The following is an 18799-nucleotide window of genomic DNA, read 5'->3' as shown; positions in this document are numbered from 1 at the left end:
GTAGCTGATGTCACAAACTGGGACTGAGTTCTTGTTCTTGGATGCCTGACACTATATTGATTTCAGATGTGATGGTGGTGTTGTGCTAAGAGGGGAGTAATGGTCTTCAGAAACTCCACCTGTATTTTTTTACAGAGTGCAGCAAGATCTTGCTAAAGTCTGTTACTTCTGTGGTACTGATTTGCATTGACAACTTTGGTGTGGCACCATGATCTCTGGGTGGTACCACATTCAGAACACATTTCCGTATCATTCACTTGCCCTCCTTTCCAGTCAGTCCTGAGAATGATTTGCCACAAAATATTTGTCTTATTTTAGGTGATCAATATTTACAATCTGTTGTTACTGATTTGTTATATTTGTTTGTGACAAACAATTGAAAGTGCCTTTTCAGTAAACAAAGATGTATGAACCACTGAGAACAAAAATTCTTCATGTGACAGTCGGTCTCTGAGATCTGGCTTGATCAAAATTTTGAAAATAGTCAACATAAAGCAGTAAATTTTTTTTATGAATTTAAAGTTTGGTTAATAATGATATTATTAATCCATATTTGAATCTCATGTTAGCCATGCATTGTTCTTGACTGTGTCTAGCATGGCCTGAAAACAAATGGCTGGTATGGCCTAATGAAAAATAGGATCATTGACTGATTCATATTTACTGAGAAAACAGTAAACTGTGTACGTGTCTTGACATATTGCGAGCATATGAGGTTGCATAGTGTTTACAATTCAGATCTAGATTTCTATGGATCTCCTAAATTGTAAAATGGTTCCTTTGAAAAGAACATGCTTGCCAAGTGCCAGTGTGTGAAAAGATGAATGGAGCAGTCAGCTCAGTTGAGGGGTATTGATGTATCATTTACTGAGTGACCAACAGAGGAGTGTCATTAGCAGAAAGGAAGCAAATCGTATTCAAATAAGGGTCACAAGTGACCACATGTTCATCCTCTGATTGTCCAGGAATTTCAAAAACATTCTCAGACCACAGGTACAATATTCAGATGACTTGGTCAAGGGTGGCCGACAGCTAAAACATGTTATGATGACAATATTATGAGAATGGCAGATTGCCATTCACCACGTAGTGGAGATGTTGAGTTGCAGGCAGGTTCAACAAAACAACTGCTGAACAACTCTTGGCCAAAGGTCTTCTTCTGAATTTGACAACTTACACCCACACATTCACGCAAACATGACTCACACACATGACCACTGTCTCTGACTGCCGCAACCAGACTGCAAGTGTCACGGTATGATAGGAGAAGCAATCTGGTTGGTTGGCATGAGGAGGAGTCTGAGGGGGAGGGATAGCAGGGTAAGTATGGGAGACAGTAAAGTGCTGCTTGTGGGAGCATACAGGGACGAGATTTGAGAGGGTAGGGGCAGCTAGATGCAGTCAGGAGTGAGTTAGACAGTGGGTGGGGGAGGGAGTGGGAGCAAAAAATGAGAGAAGTAAACAGACTGGGTGCATTGGTGGAATGGAAGGCACCTAATTGGCACTACTCTCTCCCCACCTCACTCTGTATGCTACCACAAGCAGCAGTTTGCCGTTCCCCATCCTTACCCTGCCACCCCTCCTCCTCCCTGCTGCAGCCACCTCCTTACTCCACCACCCATATTATTGCTTCTCCCATCATGCGCTGATGCTCACAGTCTGACTACGGCAGCCAGATACTATGGTCATGTGTGTGAGTTGTGTTCGAATGAAGGTGTGGGTGTAAGTTGTCTAATTCAGAAGAAGGCCTTTTGCCCAAAAGCTTATTTATTTAGCAATCCTTACGCTATGCCTGTCTGTGACTCAACATCTCCACTAAATGGTGAGTAGCAATCTATCCTATTTATAATATTGTCATTATTCCATTCTGGATTTTTTTTTGTTATGTTATGATGATTGATATTTAGTTTTACAGACTTGAAGGGATATGTCCACCCTTCCATGCATACTTCTCTGTATAAGGCCTGCAGTCTCCAGGATAATAAAGCTGATGATTAAGCTACTAATCACTGCAGGCAAACACCACTGAGAATACTCACGTTAGTGAGCATGTAGTGTGAGCAAACTGCTATTGAGACTGGATTCTCTCAGTGGATGAGACTGGGTTTGCCTTCCAAAGTTATGTCAGATGTGTTTAACTTTACAACCATGTTGTAACACACTCCAAACTATAAAACATCTGTAAACAAGTTGGCTGAGGATGAAACATTGTCTGTCTGAGGAATCGTCTTTGTGTGGCTCACAGGACTTCGATTTGCCCCATAGAAATAAAATCCTTTATGCTTATATGTGTCCCTGGGGCTGTGCAGAGGAGGATGATTTCATAGTACACAACAGTAGTGGTCTACATAGAGGGCTGCTATTGTTTATGACTAACTTCAGTGGCAAATAATTCAGCACACTAAATATGTAGCTTGATCTCCCAAGATGAATCCCACCTGTGTGTCCAAACTGTAATTTTGAATATTTTTCAAACTATGCCTGTGTAGTCAATTTTGACATGAAACATGAGTGTACAGTTTTGTGTTTAAATCAGTGTTTTTATGTTTTCATATTTCTGTAAACTTTGGTACAAAATGTTTTCATAAATGACAAGGTATTTGAACCCCCCCCCCCCAACCCCCCACCCCCACCACCACCACCACCACCACCACCACCACCACCACCACCACCACCACCAACACAAAAAAAACATAAATGACTGTTCCACGGCTTCACATATTTTATGTCTGACATGCAGAAAACTGACGTGTTAAGTGTTGTGCTGTACCTCAAGCAGTTATTATTGCTTGAGGTAATCAAACTCTGTTGTGCTGTACCCCACTTAACATATCAGTTTTCTGCATGTCAGACATACAATAGAGCATTGATTATTTGAAACCATGGAACAGTTATTTGTGTGTGTGTGTGTGTGTGTGTGTGTGTGTGTGTGTGTGTGTGTGTGTCACTCATGTTTCATGTCAAGATTGACTACATAGATTAGTTTGAAAAATATTCAAAATAACTGTTGAGGTAGTCCTACAGTGTGCAAAAGAAGTCTAAAATTTATTTTTGCTATACAGCTAGGACTAGCTTTCTCGCTATGTGATCCTACAAGTGCTTTAAAGTCAGTGCCACATTTTTCTTGTTGTTTTAACCTCTTTATAGCCATACGAAGGCAGTAAAAGTCTTCCTCATTGGATGGCCCTTTCTCAACATGGTAGTTGTCAATAGTCTCTTTCTTTTTGAGGCTCATCCTTGTTGTCACATGGTTCTTGGTCATCAATGACAATGTCAGTTATTTCAATGTCTGTCAATATTTGATACCCAGGGTCATCATCACATACCAGCAAATATGAATTAACTGATGTGTTTGTTAAATTTATGTTGTGATTGATGGATATTCAGATAATCAGTGGATTAATATATTAAAAAATTTTATCATAAATTGCTTGCCTGTATCAGTTTTTGTGTTTTGTGAATGTTTTCTTTTGTATTTTACATTTCTGCCAAGTTTCAATACGTATGACAGTCCATCCCAATTAACGGGAATCACTGTAAACTGTTTCACTTATTCTTACACTATGTACAGTGTGAAAAGATGCTAATAAGTTTTTTGTCGGTACAGCATCAAGCTCTGATGAAGACAGTGTGGTAAATGAGGGTGGTGGCGACGTGCAGAGCACACCAGAGCGAGAGCGCGCAGTCGTGCCACGATCCCATCAGCATGGGCACCAGCACCCGCAGGGGCAGCCACAGCTGCAGTCGGACACCAGCAGCACAGGTTCTGCCCGCGAGACGCCGCCACAGCAGCGGGAACGCTCGCAACAGCCTCGTCACACCCGCCTTCCTAATGGTGGCCCTGGGCTCACAGTTTGGGATGAGCGTGATGTCGCTGACATCACTGATGTCATGCACAACATGCGGCCCTGTAAGTACATTTTGTAATATTACAGGTAATAGTGAATTTGTACTGTCTGATTATCCTTTTTTTTAAAAAAAAAAAAAGAAAAAAAGAGATGCTTCCCACTAGCTCTCGCTAGTCTTCATCAGTTGTTGTCAGACCTGTGGTTCTTATCAGCCATATTCCAGTGAGCTTGAAGTGGAACAAGCAGATTTTCGTGATATACGAGAGGACTTCTGAATTTCTGGCATGTGCCTAGAAACTAAAGATAATGTTCCAGAAGCCTTAAGATAATGAGGCAGTTGAATTAATTCACTCCTGAGACTTCTTCACAGTAAAAAATGAGAACTATATTATGTGTATGTACATGTGTTTATAAGCAATAAAAAAGAGTATAGCAAATGACCAGTTTCTCTTGCGATGCACTGTATCTGCTGCAAGAATGCACTGGCACTCATATCATAGCAATGCATTTTTAGACACACACACACATGCGGTGCAATCTGCCTGTACAACTGAGGTCAGTAGTGTGTGCCACTGAAGTGCTACTTGACACAGAATAAGCCAGTTTGAATCCTAGAGGTTATAGAAATGTCCATCAGGAATATTTGGCCAAGAAGATGGAGAGAAGTTGTGGAGTTCACTTCTCCGTAACGTTGCTGGGTGTTGTGTCTAGGAATCCTGCATACTCAGTTCACTAGATAAACAATCAAACAACTCATATTAATGAGTTTTATTATAACACGACTATACAATACTTCACTTGATAGATGTGTCGCAAGAAAAGGGTGACATACAAAATAATCATTCTTCTTCTGAATAGATGAACACAAGCCTGTGCTACATAGGAACTGCTAATGATAGAGGCTACAGTGTGTCGCTAACAGAGTGGCTAATGTTGAAGCTGCTATCTAAGTGGGCTCTCAGTAGTGGGGCATGGCACTTATGTTGTCTTCACATAGCTCCCGCTGCTGTCAGTTTCTCATCCTGGAGGGAGATCAGTGAGTGTATGATTGGCTGACCTCTTCTCATAGCCTTCTCTTCCCTGTCATTCCCAACTGGTGTGCTGGCACTGACTTTACGCTGCAACAGTGGGTATGAGTGTTACAGATCTTCACGGAAGTGTTTCATGGTGTGCAATTATATGACACTGTTGATGATAATCCATGAAGCTATTGTAGATTCATCCATAATAATAAAAATGTTACACGAGACTGCACACCTCAAATATTTCTCCCCAAAAGTATTTCTCGTGAGATGACAATGGGCAGGTGCTTTGGAAAACATTTTCAGTGCATGGGTACACTGTGTGCTTGACTTTATCACAATCAGATAATACAGAGTGTTCAGAAAGAGAGACTTGTACCTTGAGCACCATAAAAGAACATTGTTGCAATATGTGGAGAGCGTCTTAACATCATACTAAGAATTTCTTTGACCTGCAGTTGACAAATTTGGCACAGTTGCATCGATTGAAGAAGGGCTTTGTTACTTTTGAGCACCACAAGGCATAAGACCAGATGTCATTTTTGTCTTTTGGTACAAAGAGATGTTTAAAGACTTCCAAAATCTTGCATTTTCATGTGTAATTGACATTGGTATAGGTGATAAAAACAAGACATTAAGTCTGCAGTATTTGTGAATGTAGAAGTGAGTTCCTGTGGATCACAAATCATATTGTGGGAAATTCTAATTTCCCAAGACCAGACAGTGCCTCCTACCTTCTTAAGAGATGTACAGAGAAACTTTGTTAGTATACTTTCTTGGGATAGTTTCCATCTATCTTAAAGAGCCTTTAGGATGGATCACATGAGTGATAGGTAAGAAATCTACTTTGTAGACTGATTACATTCCCCTAGTACTTTACCAATGAACCAAAGTCTGTGACTTGCTTTACCCACAACTGAGTATATGTGATTATTCCATTTCATGTTCCTACTAAGTGGTACACCCAGGTATTTGTATGAGTTTACTGACTCCAGCTGTGACTCACTGATATTATATTCATATGATACATTGTTTTATCATTTTGTGAAATGCACAATTTTACATTTCTGGACATTTAAACCAAGTTGCCAGTATGTGCACCACTTTGAAATCTTATGAAGGTTGTGTACAGCTTGATTCAGACTGTACTTCCTTGTAGGTAACTAAGTCATCAGCAAAAAAAGAGTCAGGTTGCTATTAATATTGTCTGGAAGGTTATTAATATACAACATGAATAGCAAGGGACCCAAATACTTCTCTGGGAAACACACGAAGTTTCTTCACATCTGTTGATGACTCTCCATCCAAGAGAACATGCTGTGTCTTCTCTATGAAGAAATTGTCAAACAGTCACAAATTTTGCTTGGAACCATAGGTGACAATAAGCATAGTTGTGGTACTCTGTAAAATGTTTCTTGAAAATCAAGAAATACTGCATTTGCTTGACAGCCTTGGTCCTTGGCTTTTAGGATGTCAAGTGAGAAAAGTGAGAGTTGGGTTTCACATGATTGATGGTTTCGGAATCCGTGCTGGTTGGCATGGAAGCACTCATTCTGTTTGAGATACCTCATTGTGTTTGAGCCCAGAATATGTTCTACGATTCTACAACAATTGGATGCTAGAAATATTGGATGGTAGTGTTTTGGATCACTTCTGCTACCCTTCTTGTAGACAATTTCACCTGTGCTTTCTTCCGGCTACTGAGAACAGTTTTTTGTTTGAGGGATTGGCAAGAGATTATAATCAACAGATGGGCTAAATCAACTGCAAATTGGGTACAGAATCTGATAAGAATTCCATTGGCTCTCGGACTTAGTTCAGTTTTAACTGTTTCAGTCAAGGCATTTAGGGTACATATGTACAAGCAAACTGAGATTTTCTCAGAAGTTTTTGGTTACATCAGGAAGTGAGTTTGGTGGTTATTAGAAGGGCCCTGTTATAATTTTATGCCCACCGAGGATACTGAGTCTTACCAGAATAACCTCACATCCAACTTAAGTTTCTGTCTTGGTGAATTTGAGGTTCTTGTGTACTGTGACAAATACGCCACCTCCATTTCCCACTTCCCTATCCTTTCAGTATTATATGCTTAAATTTTCTCTGGAGGTGCCATTACTGTCAGCTTCAGGTTTTAACCAGCATCCTGTGTGTAGTATCATGTGAGCTTCAGTCCTTTTTAGGGATACATCAAACTATGACACTTTTTTTGTGAATCTTTCAAAATTTAACCACTAGGATTTTAATTTCACTGATCTGCAGAGATCTTTTCTTTGGATCTTACACTAATATTTCTGGGTTTCTTACAGATGGTATCTAAATTGAATGCATAGTCAGTTAATCTTAAAAGAAGGGCCTTACTGCAATAGAAATAAAACCATTTGTCAAAGGAACTTAAATCTAACAATGGAAACTCGCGGTACGAATATCAACAATTTAGAAACAGACAGACGCTACTTACCATAAAGAAGACACACCAAGTTGGAGACATGCACAATTAAGCTTTTCACACATACAAAAGCAAGCACACCTCACCCACACACGTGCGTTAACTCCAGCATCTCAGACCAGAAATCACGTGGGATGTAAGCAGCAAACTGTAGGGGGCAGGGAAGGGGAAGGAGAAGGGACAGTAGTGTAAGGGTGGAGAAAGAGACAAATGCTTTCTGGTGGAGTGTACAGGGATTAGACTGCCAACAGGTGCAGCTTCACGAGGTTTGTGGGGCAGGAGAGAGGGGGGGGAGGGAGAGGGCGAAAAAGGAGTGGAGCATGGAAAGATGGGCAGATGTGTTGGCAGAAGGCTGCAAATTAACAGGTTGGGAGATGAGAGTGAAGAGAGAATGATAGGACAGTAGGGGTCAAAGCTGTTGGGGGGGGGGGGGGGGGGGGAGACAGTATGTTACCATAGGTTGAGTCTGGGAAAATTACAGGAACGGAGAATGTGTTGTATGGATAATTCCCTTATGCACAGTTCAGAAAAGCTGGTGGTGGAGGGAAGGATCCAGATGGCTTGATTAGTGAAGCAGCCATTGAAATCAAGTGTGCTATGGTCAGATGTATGTTGTGCCACAGGATGGGCTACTTTGCTTGTGGCCACAGTTTGGTGGCGGCCGTTCATGCTGGTCGACAGCTGCTTTGTAGTCATATGAATATAAAACCCTGTGCAGTGATTGCAGCAGAGCTGCTAAATGACACGGCTGCTTTCACATGCGGCTTACCCCCTCTTGGGGTAGGATAAGCCTCACAGGATTGGAATAGGAAGTGCTGGGTGGGTGGATTGGGCAGGTTTTGAACCTGGGTCTGTAACAGGGATATGAACCTTGTGGCAGGTGGTTGGCATTGTCTGTCATTGCATAAGTTGTCAGTTTAAGATCATACACTAATACAGCATGGAAATTAAAGTCTTAGTAATGTCCCAGTCTGTTTTCTTGTAGGTTTAGTTAGTGAGTGAATAACTTTCCTCTTAATGTATAACAAGCAGCACTGTCTTCTCATATGACAGAAATATTGTGTTCAATCATTTTTTAAAAGAATTGTGTCATACAGTAGTTTGCTACAAATTCTGTTACTCAGTTCTAAAGAAACAAAATTGGTAAAACACCAATGAACGTGAAGTGCAAACTCTTTTCTAGAATGTCCTTAAGCAGTGCTCCGTGCAAGTTTGTATATTAGATGTTTGCATATTATGTTAATAGAGAACCAGCCAGGGAGTTCCTAACATTAGTGTGATTATTACAGTTATGATAGTGCTCACTGTGTGTTTGCCAATTAAGTCATTCTCTTCACATATATGATCCCAGTATGGCATTACCTGGGAAGCTGTTGCATTTTATAGTTGTCTACTTTATTCTTGGTAATAACAAAAAGCACAAAGATCTGGACTTCAGCATTTGTGGGTTGTTGTTGTTGTGGTCTTCAATCCGCAGACTGATTTGATGCAGCTCTCCTTGCTACACTATCCCGTGAAAGCCTCTTCATCTCAGGGTAACTACTACAGCCTGCATCCTTCTGAATGTGTTTACTGTACTCATCTCTTGGTCTCCCTCTATGATTTTTACCCCCATAGCTTCCCTCCAGTACAAAATGAGTGATCCTTTGAGGTCTCAGAATGTGTCCTTCCAACTGATCCTTTCTTCTAGTCAGGTTGTGCCACAAATTTCTTTTCTCCCCAGTTCTGTTCAATACCTCCTCATTAGTTACATGGTCTACCTTTCTGACTTCCAGCATTCTTCTGTAGCACCCCACTTCAAAAGCTTCTATTCTCTTCATTTTGGCCTTTGATCCAACAAAGAGGACTTATGGCTGCTCTTAAAATTGCAGTGTTTGCTTGTTCTCTGCCTCCAGGAAACAAAATTGCATTCTCACAACTGCTTGGACCTTCCCCCTGAGGATGGCATTCCATCTCGTAGGGGAGTCATGCTGTTCATCTGGGGTGACATTCATACCCAATACATCTCCTTGACTACCTGTCTTCAAGCTGTTGCAGTCTTCACTTAGCCTTTTCCCGATGTCTCGTTTACATCCCTCTGTCTTCCGATGTCACCAGGGCAGACTTCCTCCAGCCTATTGGCCAACTCTCTCATCCCTTTCTGCTGCTCCATGTTTGAAATGTGCACCATCCCCTTTGCGGGTCTTGCAGAACCTGTCCCAGAGGTGTCCTCGCGGCTGACCTCAGTCAACTTAACCACATCTGCCTTAACATGGGAGCACCCACATTCTTTTCAGACTCTATGCGCATCTATTCCCATTTGGACCTCTCCTTCTGCACTGCCCAGCTTGCCCATCATCTTGAGTGGTCCGTTCTCTCTGGCATATACTCGAGTGGCCATTTCCCATGTGCTATCTGTTTGCTGACTCCTACACCACCGAAGAACACACCCAAATGGCAGCTTCCTAAGGCCGACTGGAGGCTTTGCTTCTGGCAACCTTTGACGAACAACATTTCCCCATTTTTAATGTCCAGATTGAATATCTTGCAATCATTATCCTTACTGCTGCAGAATGTTTCATTCCCTGCACTTCCTCATTACCGCACCGTGTGCTGGTCCCTTGGTGGACTGAGACTTGTAATTTGCATGCAGAGATGTGCTGTCTGCATTTTTAACTGTCATCATATGATGGCAAACTGCATTTGTTACAAACATTCCCAAGCACAGTGTCCTCGTGTTCTTCAGGACAGCAAAAAAGCTTGCTGGATTTTCTTTATTAGCTCTTTTAACAGTTCCCCTCTTTCTTCCAACCTCCGACGGCTCTCTGGGACTAAGGTCCATTCCCCAATTTCCGGCCTGACAGTAGTAGACAATACCATAGTGGACCCTATTTGCTATCTCCAACTTCTTGGGCTGGTATTTTGTGAAGATTTCGAGCTCCTCCCACTATCACCATGTCTTCCTCCATCGGAAACAAATGGAAAAGCCTCGGGTGATATCCTTCTCTTCTCAGAATCATGAATGCTACAACGCTGCCTTTACTATCAGGGAGCTAGGTCATGCTTTTTCTTCATTCCGATCCTCTTGTCACAGGGCCAGACAGTGTTCTCATTCACGTGTTGCAGAACCATTCTGTTGTGGGCATGCATTTTCTGCTACGTAAGTACAACTGCATCTGGACAGAGGGTATGTTTCCCAGACGCTGATGTGAAACCACTGTCATACCTATAACTAAGACTCGTAAAGATAAACAGCTTCCTTCTAGTTACCGCCCCTTTTCTCTCAGCAGCTGTTTGCTAGGTGATTGAACGTATGATTCATGCCTAGCTGGTATGGTGGCTTTAGTCTCGAAATTTACTAACCCCTGCACAGTGTGGATTTAGAGTGCGCCGTTCTGCAGTTGACCATCTTGTCACTTTGCCCACCCGTGTCATGCATGGTTTTCTGCAGAAATACCAGACTACATCCATGTTTTCCAATTTAGAGAAAGCTTAAGACACCTGCTGGAGGACTGGTATCCTCCGTACTCTCTACATTTGGGGCTTCCATGGCCGCATGCCCCAATACCTTCACAAATATTTAACAGACCAAATTTTCAAGGTACGTGTGGGTTCTGCCTTGTCAGACACCTTTATCCAGGAAAACGATGTGCCTCAGAGCTCTGTCCTGAGTGTCATCCTCTTCGCTATTGCCATTAAACCTCTCTTCCACTGGACATCTCCGGCTCCCTTTTTGTTGACAATTTTGCAATCTTTAGCAGTTCTCCATGGACTAATCTCCTGAAGTGGTGTCTTCAGTGATGTCTCAATCATCTTTACTAATGGAGCATCAATAATGGCTTTTGTTTTTACACTAACAAAACTGTATCAATCTCTGGCAGCACTATTGGTGTCTTCCACTGCCTTTACATCTTGGGCCTGTTGCTCTTCTGTTCATTGAAACTACAAAATTCCTGGGGCTCATGTTGAATAGGAAAATTTCTTAGTCCTCCCATGTCTTACCTGGCTGCCCACTTTATGCAGTACCTCAGTGTCCTGTGTGTTCTTAATGGTACATCCTGAGGACCAGCACCCATGTCCGTTCGAAACTAGATTATGGGTGTTTCGTTTATGCAACTGCATGTCCATCCCTCTTACACCTTGCAATAGTATCCACCATAGTGGCATATGTTTGGCCTCTGGTGTCTTTTACATTAGCCTGGTTGAGACACTATATGCAGAAACTGCCAACCTACTGCTGTCATACCACCATGACTTTCTCCTCAGCAGATACGCATGTCGTTCATCTGCCATTCCTGGCCACCCATCTTATGCCTCCTCCTTTGATAACTCCTTTGCTCGCCAGTATGGGGCATGTCCCTCTTCTCTGTTACCTCCTGGAGTTCGCTTTCGGCTCTTGCTCCAGCAACTTAACTTCATGCTGCCTATCACGTTCCCAATGGATGTGAACTTGCCATCATCTTGGCTTCATGTGGTGGCCTGTGTTCACCTTGGCCTTCATTCACTTTCCAAGGACACTACTCCAGCCTCCTTCTATCACCGAAAGTTTCATGACCTTCGCACGGAACTTCGCGATAGTACCTTTGTGTACGCTGATGGCTCTCGGACTGACTTGGATGTGCCTTCATCATTGGTACTGATGTTTTTGAGCATCAGATTCCATTGAAAATGCCCAGTATTAACAGCAGAACTCTTTGCCCTATGTCAGGCCATGCAGTACATCCATTGATACAGGCTTTTCAATTAGGTCCTCTGTTCAGACTCTCTCAGTGCTCTTCAAAGCTTGTGTGTGCTGTACACCATCCATTCCTTAGCGCAAAGGGTCCCTGAAAGGTGTCACTTGCTCACTCTTGATGGAGCCACTGTGATCTTTATGTGGGTTCCTGGTCGTATTGGTCTGACAGGAAACGAGGCTGCTGACGCTGCTGCTGTCGCTGCAGTCCTTGTACCTCGTCCTGCTAGTTCTTCCATACCCTCCGATGACCTCTGTGGTGTCATGTATCAGCAGGTGGTGTCACTTTGGCATCACCACTGGTCCTCCCTTAATGCGAACAAGCTCTGGGGAATTAAGCCTCTCCCCTCAGCTTCGGCGACCTCCTCTCGGGTCTCTCGCCATGAGGAGGTCATTTTATCTAGGTTAAATATTGGGTACCGTCCTTTTAGCCATCACCATTTGTCAAGTGGTGCTCCCCCACCACTTTGTGCTCATTGTCCTGAACCTTTGACAGTTTGTGTTTGCCGTCTGAGTTATCGACCGTTTTAGTGAATGACGTGCAGCCTGTTGACAGCATTTTATGTTTTATCTGTTGTAGGACCATGGCGAAGGACATTTAATTGTTAGTTCAGGACCTCCATTTCTCTATGGCGCATTTTATAGACCTTTCTCCACATCCCCATTTTCACCTATCTTTCCTTTTGTTGATTGGGCTTAACGTGTAGTCATTTTTAACTCCTTTCTTTATCTTCATGTTCTACGGTTCTGACATGGGTGCATATGACACTCTTTGTTTTTGGACCCTAAAACAAAGACAAACAAACAAAAGTCTCCTTTCAGATACAAACCTAATTCTCAGTTAGTCAAGTACTTCTATCTAAAATTTACCATTCACTGTTTGTCCAGAGTCACAAACTGCTTTTGGGGCATACCTTTTCCATAATATAGATGATAATTATTAATTTCACCCTTGATTTACTCATGTGGGCATAATTTAGTTCAGGAGAAGTGCTTGCATGCTGCTCAGCTCTTTGGAATGTTATCTGAGTGATACTCTAATCCAAGTGTTGTCTGTGGATATCATTCTGTTCAAAAGATTTGGTTAGCCTTCTTTAATCCCAGCAATTCATGACAAATCATTGTGTGCTGTTCCTTCTGATTATGAGAGAATATTCAGCACCAACTTTACTCATACATTCTGCATTTTGCAAGCTGTCACTCTCAATTGAATGCACAGTTGATTTTAGCTAGTTAAACTTCTCTGCTATCAAAACCTAACTGACGACCTTAGTTCATATGTTCTTACACTTTGCCCATATTTTCATAATTTCGTAAGTATCAGGCATGCAGTGGGTGTTTTCTGTTTGACATCTTCCTGTCTTCCTTCTGACTTGTCTCTCTTTAGTTCATATAACATCCATCCACTACCCAGCCCATCGATATAGAGAGCACCTCACGCCTTCCCACTGCATTGGAGAAATTAGTCTTGTTGCTTGTTGGTCATACCCTGTATGAATAAATTCAATGTCTCATATATATTCTGAAGCAAATAATGGCATTTTTGTGCATTTAATTTTTTTCTTTCAAGTCAATTTGTGTGTTACTTATATAAGGGCTGAATGAACAAAGATAGTGCGTTTGGAAATGGAGCAATGTAGAGTGTTTCAGGAAGAGAATCCATTGTAGCTTTGTGCTTAAAATAAGAACTTCATGAAAATAAAGTTTGCAGTGCTGCCATAACGTAGAATTTCCATGATTTTGAATGTTTGCCCATGTACCCATGCAATCAGTCAGTTATATTCTTGGTATTACAGCAGACATGCTCTGTTATAGCAGTCAACTCCTAAAAAGATGTTACTGTTAGTGTTGCTAACACTTTTAACATTTAGCATTAGATAGGAAAAACTTCCCTAATGTTCTGGAGAATGTTATTGTAATATTTCTTGATTTCTTTCTTTTTCCTCATATGCCTTTATTTTTTGATGATGGAAATTTCAAGTTTGAATTTTTCTTGATTTGTTTGTTTGTCTTCTTTGTAAGCTGACTTTTATTTTACCATCACATTTCTTCCTTTTAGATTCCCAGCCACCTGATGTTACCCACAACACAGCACAGTCTCGTCGTCTAACAGCTGCTGACAGAGTCAATCGGTATAACCAGTCGAGGCAGTCTTCGACATCAGATGACAATATGGGTATGTAACTACTTTTTATGAGGTGAAAACTAATTCATATACTTCATTTACAAAAAAAAAAAAAACTGTTATGCTGTATGTTGCAAAGAAGAAATTGAAGAATTGTCACTCTAAGTAACTGTGTTTCAGATTCAGTCAGTTGATGAGATGTTTCAAATCGGCAGATTTAAATGAATTTCGGAATTACTGGAAGGTGATTGTTGGCTGTGTTGGAAAACTGACATTTCTGGTAACAGGCCAATTAGAGGCACAGATTTAGCATCTAAAATGGCTGTGTGTGGAAAACTGAAACTTCTGCTAACAGCCCAATTAAAGGCACAGATTTACCATCTAAAATACTTTATGGGGGAGGGAAGTAATAAAGCTATCATGACTTGGCTCTAAGACAGTATCACAGAATATTCACCATCTGATTAGAAGATTTGTGTCATATGCAACTGGCAATGTATTTTTTTACTTAAAATTACTGCTTCTTAAGAGTTTAATCATAATGGTGCAGTTATACTCTAGGACAAAAAAAGGATGCACATCAAAAAGTCATCTAAATGTGATGGAAATCAGTAGATTTGATGTACACATACGGGCAAACAAAGATTACAGTTTCAGAAAAATTAGATGATTTATTCCAGAGAAAGAGCGCCACAGATTGAACAACTCAGTAATGCAGTTATTCAACTTGGCACTGATTAATAGAGCTGTTCGATGTCCAACTGGGGGATATTGTGCCAAATTCTGTCTATTTGGTGTACTAAATCATCAAAATCCTGATCTGGTTGGAGAGCCGTGCCCATAGTTCTCCAAATGTTCTTAATCAGAGAGACCAGAGAGAGAGAGAGAGAGAGAGAGAGAGAGAGAGAGAGAGAGAGAGAGAGAGAGAGCTGGCGACATTGCTGGCAAGGGAGGCATCGGCAAGCACGGAGACGAGCAGTAGAAACTCTTGGCTTGTGCAGGAGGGCATTGTGTTGCTGAAATGTAAATCCAGGATGGTTTGCCATGAAGAGCAACAGAACGAGGCTTAAAATATCATCGATTACCACTATGCTGCAACCATAGGGGTCCTGCTATAAAGAGAAATGGTACCCCAGACCAACACTCCTGGTTGTCAGGCCATATGGTGGACAACAATCAGGTTGTTATCCCACTGCGGTCTGGCACATCTCCAGACATATCTTAGGTATGGAATCTCATAGACTGGAGTAGAATTGTCTTAAGTGATGAGTCCCCCTTTGAACAGAACCTCAATGACCAGCGAAGACATGTAAGGAATCACCCCAGACAATGGTGGATACCAACCTGACTGTGATTTGCCACACTGCCAGACAGCCAGGAATGATGGGCTGGGTGTCACTTCTTTTCATAACAGGACCTCTGTGATAGTTATCCACAGTACCCTTACAGAACAGTGGTATATCATGATACTCTACACCTCATTTTGTTGCCCTTCATGGCAAGCAATCCTAGGCTTACGTTTCAGCAACATAATGCCCACCCACACGTGGTGTGTGTTTCTACTGCTCGTTTTTGTACTTGCCAAACCCTATCTTGGCCAGCAAAATTGCCCAATCTCTCCCCAATTGAGGACATTTTGGAGCATTATGGTCAGGGCTCTCCAGTCTGCATGGAATTTTGATGAACTAATGGACAGGATTTTACACGATATCCCTTAGAAGGTCATCCAACAACTTTTATCACTCAATGTCAATGTGAATAACTACTTGCATAAGGACCAGAGGTGGAACAATTCATTGCTGACTTGCTCAATTTGTGAAACTTTTTCTCTTGAATAAATCGTCCAATTTTATTGAAATTGTGATCATTTGTTTGTCTGTACTTTTACGTCACATCTATCGATTTACATTCCATTCAGATTAATTCCTTTGTGATTCATAAATTTTTGGTCTTGGAATATACAACAGTTTAGCTCCATCATGAGGATGTTATTGTTCCTTTGTCTCTTTCTTGGCACCTCTTGATATCACGAAGACTCATTCACATATGCAGCTAAAATACCAAAATCTTATTTATGTACAGTGTATAAGACAGCATGTACAATCTACACCTATGTTGCTTTACTAGGAATCATTTATGGCACTCCCACAATAATTCCCTTCACTACTGCACTGCAGAAAACTGTCCTAGTATGGTTTACCAGTCTCACCATTAACTGCGAGACAAGGTTAAATCACCACTATTCCAAAACTAATAACCACATTCAGTAAGATTCCAAAATCTGATCACTGAACTGAATAATGTACATTACTAACAATAAATACACCATTTCCAACTGGTTCCTCACTATTTCAGTTGTAATCTCCACAAAGACAAAACACGGTAACAGTTCAAAGTCAGTTTTAAAGAGACCAAAAAATAGCACACTTCACACCTTCATTCAGGAAATGTAATTTGTTGGTTTCAGTTGTACATCACAAAGTCCATCTCTTTCATCAATCACCACTTCCAGATAGCTAAATGTTCCACAGTTTGATACAAAAGCTGGCCGGAGTGGCTGAGCGGTTCTAGGCGCTACAGTCTGGAACCGCGTGACCGCTACGGTCGCAGGTTCGAATCCTGCCTCATGCATGGATGTGTGTGAGGTCCTTAGGTTAGTTAGGTTTAAGTAGTTTGAAGTTCTAGGGGACTGATGACCTCAGAAGTTAAGTCCCAATAGTGATCAGAGCCATTTGAACCATTTTTTTTAATACAAAATCTTTTCTGAACAGTCATGGTTGACACATTAGGTTGTAATACTATCCTATACAATCAGAAATGATTAGAGTTCCACGTCTGTGCATAGCAATGGCTTTGCCAGCTCTTTTAAGATTTGCACATTGAAAAAATAATGTTTATCGCCAACAGAAATTCATGGAAAGTTGCTAAATAGTACACTCATTCATTTTTGACAATTATGATCCACAGTTCAAATATAGCTGTACTTCTCTTGAAGATTATCTACGTTGTGGATAATCCAAAAACTCCAGGCACAGATGAAATTTCCAAGAAAATATGCAGTAATAGTTGGCAGTTACAGTTATCTAGAAAGGATCATGATACAGATGTATCAGAAGAAAGTGCTGGTACATTTTACATAATAATTAACTACAGTAAAAGAATGTGGAAGATGCCATATTGTTTGAATTCCAACCAAAAACAAACACAGATGTGTTGACTGTTTTAAAAAGAATCCTCCTGATTTATGTTTTTCTGTGTCACTGTGGATGAGCTATGAGATGTCACGTTCCACCAGAAAGAAAGCACTGGGTGGAAGCCAATTGCCATGTACTCCACCAGCAGTGGAAAAGTTGCTTTTATTTCCTAGAAGAGTTATGCCCAGTGCATTTGGTGAAGCAGAGGTATCCTTTTGGAGAATTCTATGTAAGTCTTCTGAGACAATTGGATAAAAAATGCTTGGGGTAAGGTCAGGTTTGGAGTGGAAAGAAAATGGAAAACCAGCAGATTTTCAGCACGAATTACTGAAACCTCCATCTTATTCACGATGTTTCACACCGTGTAGCTTCTTCCTAGTCCCACATCTGTAGAAATTTATGGCTGGTAAACATTTGGAGCTCAGTGAATAGTGTTTTCTCACAGTCAAAGGAATATATTTTGCAGACAAGAAATTAAACTTCAGGGATGAAATCATCTCACTGGAAAAATGTGGAAAGAAAGTGAATTCATCTAAATTGGCACCAATTCAAAATGTAAGTATATTTTTGACCCAAAAAAAGTTGCTTCACTGCCAGCCCAAGACCTTTTCAACTTGCCATCATAGCTTCAAGAAGTATTCTGTTGGTGTCGGATTTTTCATTATTTCCTTTAGTATGTGTTGTCATATAACTGCCACTGTTTTGATCATGCTCATGGTAGGAGTAACAGAAACACTATCAAATGTTACAACCAAATTACTAATTAAATCATAAACAACAGTCAATTTCTGTACAATGAGAATTGTTTTTTAATTAACAAGGTAGGAAATACAGGAAAATATCAGCAATGAAGTAACATTGCTTGTGAAATGTCATTATGGATAGTATCAACACTGTTCTGTTTTGTTCATTTCCCATATTCACATCAAAATAGGTGAGCTTCAGTTTCAGAACAAATTCACCAACATAATTGAAGTGTGTTTCATTTCTGTTTGAAATATAGACGATTTCTTTTTTCAGGAGTGTTACTACACATAAAATAATATTGTAGGTGATACAAAGTGCATTTAACTGTTCATATTCAGCTCCTCTACATAAATAATGAAGGCAGAGCCAGGTTTGTTGCTGCCACTGCAATGGTCATGCTTCATGATGCATAGCACTGACGTGGTAACCTTACCCATCTTGCTAGATAGTATTTCAGTTGTATTGCTTTCACTGGGTTGTGCTGTACATAGCTATTTGGTTCCAGTATGGCTTTGGACATACAGTGAGTAAAGATCTGTCTGCTGCACGTTAAATGACACGGAGAAAATTTCACATATACTAATCCATTTTAAATTGTCGTAAGTGAAGACTGTGGTTTTAGTCAAGTGGAAGACCTACTCTCTATGAGGTTATTTTTTAATTAGTTAGGCATGTTTCCAGTGATTTAGTGGTCAATGTGAATTTT

The 18799-nt window shown here is 41.0% G+C and overlaps 1 protein-coding gene across 2 annotated transcripts in view; it reads left to right on the top strand.

The window, feature by feature from the left end:
- Window positions 1-18799, top strand: part of LOC124803897 (disco-interacting protein 2 homolog C) — a 605756-nt gene that overhangs the window by 504387 nt on the left and 82570 nt on the right. For both annotated transcript variants that reach the window (XM_047264711.1, XM_047264710.1), the window contains 2 exons: window positions 3608-3910; window positions 14087-14203. In XM_047264711.1, the coding sequence (XP_047120667.1) occupies window positions 3608-3910; window positions 14087-14203 (420 nt within the window). The remainder of the gene's footprint in view (window positions 1-3607; window positions 3911-14086; window positions 14204-18799) is intronic.

This window comes from Schistocerca piceifrons, chromosome 1 (genome assembly GCF_021461385.2).
Source record: "Schistocerca piceifrons isolate TAMUIC-IGC-003096 chromosome 1, iqSchPice1.1, whole genome shotgun sequence".
NCBI classification, from domain to species: Eukaryota; Metazoa; Arthropoda; class Insecta; order Orthoptera; family Acrididae; genus Schistocerca; species Schistocerca piceifrons.
The sequence above is the reverse complement of the archived record's forward strand: the minus strand, read 5'-3'. Positions and strand labels throughout refer to the sequence as shown.